We start from the raw sequence: 8,056 nt of genomic DNA on the forward strand, positions 1-8,056 counted from the left end.
AGCTGTGGGCTCGACTTGAAGAACTGGAGAGACAAGAAGAATTGCTGGGCGAGCTTGACAGGTACCGAATGACGAACTATCCTTCCAAGGGAATCTGTTTCCATACACAGTGCCTTACTAATCCTTTTCCTCATTAATAAAATTATATGTGCTCATTGAAGAAAATACAGAAAAGCATAATATATTAAAACTTCAACCATCCTGTCACCCTAAAATAAGTGTTAATTCTCTAGCTTTTCTTTTAGGGCTGTGTTCATGCACGTGCCCGTCCGTGTGTGTGTACAGAGATGCTTAAGATCAATATCCCTACGGTGTTCATTCCAAGACGTCAGCCATACTTGATGCAATGAAGTCCTGAGATAAACCAGTAGTTGACTTATAATAATTATGGATGTTGATACATTGCATTACATTTTAAATGAAGTATTTTTATGTTATAGCCAGGATAATATTGTATGCTTGAATAACTTGTTAAAAAGAAAAATTTGCTTTGACTTTAAGTTTGTTACTGTAAAATGTTTATCCTTGCTTTGCTGTGCAAACTTTTCTGTTTATTGAGCAAGCAGTTTGTAATCTGGTCAGGTAGTTATATATATGAAAAACTTTCCCAGACTGCTGTTTGAAATCCACATTAGCGCTCACTCACAACTGGGAAAGTGCTCCGTGAAATCTGTTACTACAGAGGCTCCCATCTTATTTTGCTTAAATGATGTACCGTATGTAGTAATTAGTTTCTGTGAAAAACAGCGCATGAAGCACAAAGGATATTTCCTCCCTACCATTTCACCTATAAATTCTTTGGTCTTTTTGATTAACTGATACAATTTCATTATTTAAACTCAGTTTTGAATCTTGTGATTTTCTTGGTCATGATTCTCCTTTTTTGCATGATATTATTTCAGTTCTATTGCATTTGGTTTTTTATTTTTATAAGGTCCACAAATCCTTTGTAGAACGAAGCATGAAAAATGTGCACGTACGTATGTATATAAATATAATTACATTTATGTGCATATGTATAAGTCCTTTATTTTTTAAAATTACAATAATACATGCTTGTAAAATGTTCTGAGTGTAGAAATAGAAAATAAGAATGTATTCATGTTCTGTGGTTTTAATTTCTGATCTTTAAATAGAGGTACATATTCTCTATGCATTTCTTAAAACTTTCTGATAGTATTATTTGTATTGTACTTATATTTTGTATGGCCAATATCTTCCTTGCAAAGATAAAAAAGCATCTATATTCTACTTATGTGTGAATAACTACAATATACAGACTTAGCATAGGAACTGATGTTTTCCTGTTTATTTCAGAACATTTTTGTTAACCTAGAATTCTAGTTTAAAAAAATCCTACTCAAAATCTTTTTCATCCATTGAAATGAACTGAAATGAGAATACATAAAACACTATTGTGTGTGTTAGATCTTGTTAATTTTCCCTTTTTCTTTCCTAGTAAGCCTGATGCTGCGATTGCAAATGGAGGAGATGCAACATCTTCTGAAGAGGAGAAGGAGGATCACAACATACATGGGACTGTGGGGAATGAAGGAGCAGACTCCGGTGCTCCCAGCAGTCGTTCCAGGGTCGCTGCAGAGCCAGAGCTGCTCAGGGCTCCCGTGACCAGTCAGCACAAGTGTTCAGTGAATGGCTCGGAGGCCTGCCACAGTGATGAAGATGATGCTGGTGGTGGCGATGACAGCGAAAATGTCCGTGATGCTCTAGGGGTTGGAGATACTTCTGTACCAACAATATATTTTTCTCATACTGTTGAGCCTAAGAGGGTTTGTATACTTTTAACTTTCCTAATTTTGCGTATAACTTGAACATTAAACATCATCTACAATATTCTTTAAAAGAACAGTATTAACAGTGATTAATTAATATTGTTAAAAGTGCCAAACAGACAAACCATCTTTTGCCTCTTGTTGTGACCAATTCCTGTAAAAAGAAAAAGTAAAGAATACATTTACAGAGTTAGCTGGGATAGAGCAGTTGTTTTCTAAAGCTGCAATAGGGTTCCAATTGTTCAGGGTCTGGAAGGGAATCAAATTTGAGCAGCAACTACTGTAACTACCTGTCCTGCATTCAAAAAGTTTACTTAAGAATTCTAGAGTTAATTATATTGTGGGCATTTTGGTGTATTTAGGATGTTTGAAAGTGACTGCATTAGTTAAATTTTTAATTAGACCAGGTTGTTGTTTTCTGTGTGGGCATAAAATGAATAGGAGCGTCATGAGCAAAATGGAAAGATTTAGGAAGAAGTAAAAATTAGCTCCTTTTCTGACAAAGTAAATATAAACATCTGTGGGCAATCATGACTTTAGAATTTTGGCATTTCAGAGCTGGGGGTTACTGGAGACATCTTCTAAGAGTACAGGGTTTTTAAGTGTTTCTTTAGTGTCAAAAGACCTTTTGTTCCCTCCGTACATATTGTAGGATCCCAGTATTTAAAACTGATGGAAGCAGGTTGGTGCTGGTTGCAGGAAGGGCAGGCTGCCTTAACCCCTTTCCTGCCGTCTCAGCTCCTCACTGCTGCTCTAAACAGCTATCGGGCATTTGTCCCTCTAATTCGCTTTCTCCAGGAAATGTAAGGCCCAGGAGACCGTGGCGTGGCTGGGACAGGACTGGGACTCCTTTGTCTGGGTTTGCTGCTCCCTCACCAAGGGCCCCCGGAAGGGGTGCCTGTATCAGTCCTCTGCCTGTCATGGTTGGTACATAGCTGGTATTTCTCAGGTCCCGTAAGCTACCCTGCTCTCATATAAAGTAGAATAATTACATGTCCTTTGACAGTCTGAGGCTTCAGAGAGAGGGAGCTTCTCCTGAATTCTTTAGAAAAACTGACTGATGAGCTAGAAAAAAAGTTTGTTTGCTGGTTCTTTCTTCAGGCTTAATTTTTTTTCTCATTTTCAGTTCGATAAAAGAGGAAGAATAAATAATATTTGTAGGCGTGTTATAGGAAGAGCAGTCATTAATGTGGAACGCCGAGGAGTAGGGAGAGAAGAGTAATATGTTAGCCCTGAATGGTGTTGGTTTTTAGTTTGATTTCTAAAAATGAGAGGTATTTAATAAATTCTAAATAGTTTAAGCCTTACCTGGTATTGCTTTTATGACTTAAAGCTTATATTTTTACAGAATATTTCTTTTGGTTAATTGTGCTCTTTGTTTTGAGATGCATGATTTAAGCCAAAAATATATATCAAAAAGTAATGGAGTGATGTAAAAGCTTAAAATGAAAACAGCATTTAATTTAAATGTACAGTTGACCCTTGAACAACGTGGGGTTAGGGGCACCGACGCACGCACGGTCAGAAATCCATTTATAGCGTCTGACTCCCCAAGCACTTACCTACTAATAGCCTGAATGAAAGCCTTACGATAACATAAGCAGTTGATTAACACATATTTTGTCTGTTATATGTGTTATATACTGTGTTCTTACAATAAAGTAAGTTGAGAGAAGAAAATGCTACTCAGACAGTCATACAGAAAACATTTACAGTAGCGTACAGTTTCCGTCGTCTGTTTATCACGAGTCGTCTGTCAGTACCTGACTCACGATAGGAAACGCTGTAGATGTTATAGGTACGTATTACTAACGCTAGACATCAAAAATGAAGATAATGTGAAAGAGAAATTCGTATTTACAGGTATAATGATTCGTACGTTGATAACAAAACAGCAGTATGATTGCTTTATGGCAACCTAGTGCCATTGATACAATTGCTTCACAGTAGTAAGGAAATCTCCAAAAAGTTTTCCAATATAATTATTGAAACAATGCACGTGTAAGTAAGTGGAACTGCGCGGTTCACATTCATGTTGTTTAAGGGTCACCGTGTTTTACTTTCTGTATAATGATTAAGTCACCGAAGACTAGAATTGGCCATTGAAGATGTAAATTAATGCTGCAAAGTATGTTAAGGTGAGGACTTTTTAACCCTCTCTGATAGTACACGTCATTTTGGTGTCAAAAATTTAAACTGTTTCCCTTACTATTATTTCTTGAATTACAGAGTTTATTGATTTTCATTTTGGCCTTGATTTAATTTCTCAAAAGGATTGTAACTGTTTGCTGTAAAATTTTTAGGTCCGAATAAATACTGGAAAAAATACCACTTTAAAATTCAGTGAAAAGAAAGAAGAAGCCAAACGTAAACGGAAAAACAGCTCAGGCGGTGGTCACTGTTCCCAGGAGCTGCCCACCATCAGGACTCCTGCCGACATTTACAGGTGAGTAGAGCAGTGGACCACACAGCCACCTGCCCATCCCAGCCACCTGCCGGTCCCTGCCCACTTTTGCATCTGAACGAGTCCAGGGAAAGTGGCCTCACACTTAGCAGGCGGCTGCTCTGAGAGCTTCGTATATGAGGGCTCCCACTACAGCTGCCCAGCCACAGAGCAGTGGGCGCTCGGGTCTCCCTGCCCCCCTTTGGCTGGTACCTTTAAAACGTTCCCAGTCGATGGAGTCAAACGTGTGTGTTAACTTGGGAAGTGAAAGTGTGTTTTTGTGACCTGGGGCAGCGCTGTCCTACCCGCTGTAATAGTGCTTGGCAAGGGTGGGAGTTAAGGGTGCAGCCCCAGCTTTTGCTGTGTTATTTGTTGAGAAGGTATCGCTTGAAAATACCTGCTGTTTCATGACCCATGTTTGTAAAATAGTGAAAATTACTGTCTTCTAAGTAGGTCTAATTGCATGTAGAATTTTGGCAAATCAAGCTGTTGTCACCCAGAACGCATTTATAGATAAAGTGCTATATTTTATTAGGTCAAAAAATATTTTTAAAAATAATATGAAATATGTCAGGCTATGAAATTATTTTGATTGTGAAACTTTGAGATGTAAGTTTGAATACAGCATTTCAGGTTAAGTGCTAGAAAAGATTTCAAAGGTTGTCAGCAGTTTCTCCTCCATCTGAGCGTTACCTAAAGCGAGTGTCTGTGGTGTGTAGAGTTTTTGTTGATCTTGTGAACGGAGAATATGTCCCTCGGAAGTCCATCCTGAAGTCTCGCAGCAGAGAGGACAGTGTCTGCAGTGACACCAGTGAGAGCAGTGCCGCCGACCTCGATGACCGACGTGGGCTTTGGAGGAGTATCAGCTGTGAAGAGGCCACTCACAGCGACACCAGTGAGAGCATTTTGGAAGAGGAACAGCAAGAAAATCATCAAAAGAAACTTTCACCAGTAACTGGAACACCTGAGGTGTGTGTGTCTTTAACTCTTTATTTAATACAGTATCTTCGGCCAATTTTTGTGAGAAAATGTGGTGGTAGCTCAGGTCAGAGGGCCTGGCGTTCATTTTCCCTTGTTCACGTAGTGATTTGGGGTTGAAAAGATACTTCTTTAAAGGAGGCCTTCCTCTCCTTTTTTAAAAGTGCAGCTGCTGTATCTTGCAGGAGTGGTCTATAAATCATTAATTTTATTGTCTTAAATGATTTTATTTTATCTATTTATTTATTGGAGATAAACAACTGGGTAGTGGCATTGTTTATCTTGTAGCTTTACTTTATATATATATTTATTCTCAAGAGTCGTAGGACCTAATTAATTCTAAACTTGTACTTTTTTGAAAGCCAATAATTTATAAAAAACTATTCAAGTGATACATTGTCTTAACTAGTTTTGTACACTTGGTATACAAGGTAAGCAAAATATACATGAAAGTTTACACGTCAAATTTTAATTTGTACATACTGAGTTCTTAGAAGATGGAAAGGGGAGATTCCAAATACCAGAAATCTTTTTAAAAAATCATAACAACTTGATTTTTATAGATCTTCATGTAAGAAGATATATAAAGATATATCTTTGGTTATATTTCCAGCATTTTGTACACATGACTTTTGTTCCGGTGGAGGAAACAGTTGACCCAATAAGTCCAGCAAACATCCAGTTGAAATTAAAGAATAACTTTTTGTGGGACCTTTGATTTTTTTTTCCTTTTATGTATAAATTTTATTGGGGAATATTGGGGAACAATGTGTTTCTCTAGGGCCCATCAGCTCCAAGTCGCTGTCCTTCAGTCTAGTTGTGGAGGGTGCAGCTCAGCTCCAAGTCCAGTTGCCATTTTCAATCTTTAGTTGCATGGGGCACAGCCCACCATCCCAAGCAGGAATTGAACCGGCAACCTTGTTTTTGAGAGCTCGCGCTCTAACCAACTGAGCCATCTGGCCCATTGCCTTCAATCTAGTTGTGGAGGGCACAGCTCACTGGCCCGTGTGGGAATCGAACCGACAAGCTTGTCATTCAGAGCTCGTGCTCTAACCAGCTGAGCCACCCGGCCGCCCCAAGGAACCTTTGATTTCCACCATTGAATTAGTTGCATTAAATTTTGAGACTGATGCTTATTTCCACTAGTGTCAGCACTTTCATTTTTCAGTTTCCACTCATCTCTCAAATAAAACGGAGACGATGCAATGAAATACTCAGTTAACTGCAAAAAGGGACACCAATGAGGAGATGTCAGTCCCCCAGCAGTGGGCTGGCAGGCGTGTGGCCACCTCAGGACAGCTCGTTCATCAGCTGATGTTTCACACCCTAATGGCAGCTTTTTATTTCAGTACTTTATTTTTCACAGCATGGGCTGGACATAAATGGAATGTATGGAAGTTGAGGACCTTTTTATTTACCTGTTTTTGTTTAATTCCAGATAAAACATATTTTACATTTTGTTTTCTTGTATGTGTACTATAAAAACTGACTTATATTTGATGGTGTAATTAAGATATGTTTTAGAGGTATTTCACTTCTCTAAATGATTCATATTTTGATGTTAGAGTTTTGTCTTTTTATCTAAAAATCTTACAAATTTACATTAATGAAAAGTAACGTGTAATTGACAAATACCAGGGAGAGACTGTATGGGCATCTTATTTCCCTTTTATTACCACAACCTGACTTTTGTCTTCTAGGCTTTTTCTGGAACTGTGATAGAAAAAGAATTTCTGTCGCCCTCAGCACCGCACCCAGCGGGGGCTCATCCTGTGCTGCCCACCATTCCAGAACGCAGAGAAGTCCTGTCAGAAGTGTCAGGAGAAAGTACAAAGAGGGTTTCAAAGTTCAAAGCTGCCAGACTGCAGCAGAAAAGCTAGGTCCTGCCTGGGACAGGGAGTTGGTGTCCTCAAACCTAGTTTTGCATTTGTTTAGAATATATATATAGCGAAATACGTTACATGTAGTTTGAAATAAGGCATCCTGAGTTATAATAATTCGGCAGGAAGCTCTCTTTCTCTTATCAGTGGTATCAAAAAAAATCCGAGTAGATGTTTGGACACTTTAATATTCGGCTTGTTTTGTTAATTCTCTGAATACTGTCAACGCTCCTGTCTAAGTTTGCCTTATGATGCAGTGGCAGCTTTTCAATTTAGTTTTCAAAGAATACCGTTCATATGCATTGTTTTTGTGTTTCGAACTAAATACAGGCAGTTTTGTACCAGCTGTGATGATGTGCACACCATATGGACCATTTTAAAGAAACTTTTAAAATTTCAAATAGATTCAACAATTATATTACTTGCTTTAGCATTTTAAAGGCACTTTAAAAAAAATCTACTTCTTGTAGGTTTTGCAGCTTGGTGGCTATTTCAAACACCTCTCCCCTTTGACTGTCGTTCTGTAATCTCTAAGGCAGAAAGCTACGTATGGGACCCTATGGGAAAGTGTCTTTGATCGGAAGAATGGTATTTTGTAAAACATTTTTTTTCAAGTAAAAATTTTATGAAACTTGGTCTCTTAACATGTTGTGAACTTTATGATTTAGGATTGAATGTAGAAGTGTGTTTGACTCACATAGACGCTACGTGTAGCACAATGGAGCCCCGCACCCTACAGTTCCACGGGCGTTTCTTCTTTTCCAGGGTGTGTGCTGTTAACTGGCATCATATTTTGGGAGAGAAGGAAAGGCTGTCTAGGTGCTTAAAAAATATATATTTTTTTAAATAAGAAATTCTGTGTTTTAATCTTCCCAACGTTTTCTTTCTCTAAGGCTATTCTCCTAGTAGTTAGTAACTGAAATAACATATTTACTTTTAGCAAAACTCCTTAAAATATAGAACTA

The 8,056-nt window shown here is 38.2% G+C and overlaps 1 protein-coding gene across 1 annotated transcript in view; it reads left to right on the top strand.

Annotated features, from left to right (window-relative positions):
* URI1 (URI1 prefoldin like chaperone) overlaps positions 1-7,735 on the top strand; it is a 61,736-nt gene extending 54,001 nt beyond the window's left edge. The window contains exons 7-11 of the mRNA XM_074314978.1: positions 1-61; positions 1,460-1,787; positions 4,094-4,236; positions 4,953-5,202; positions 6,912-7,735. The exon at positions 1-61 is cut by the window's left edge and continues 108 nt beyond it. Of these exons, the coding sequence (XP_074171079.1) occupies positions 1-61; positions 1,460-1,787; positions 4,094-4,236; positions 4,953-5,202; positions 6,912-7,091 (962 nt within the window). The 3' untranslated portion in view covers positions 7,092-7,735. The remainder of the gene's footprint in view (positions 62-1,459; positions 1,788-4,093; positions 4,237-4,952; positions 5,203-6,911) is intronic.
* Positions 7,736-8,056: the final 321 nt, after the last annotated feature.

Source organism: Rhinolophus sinicus, linkage group LG11, assembly GCF_036562045.2.
Source record: "Rhinolophus sinicus isolate RSC01 linkage group LG11, ASM3656204v1, whole genome shotgun sequence".
NCBI lineage: Eukaryota > Metazoa > Chordata > Mammalia > Chiroptera > Rhinolophidae > Rhinolophus > Rhinolophus sinicus.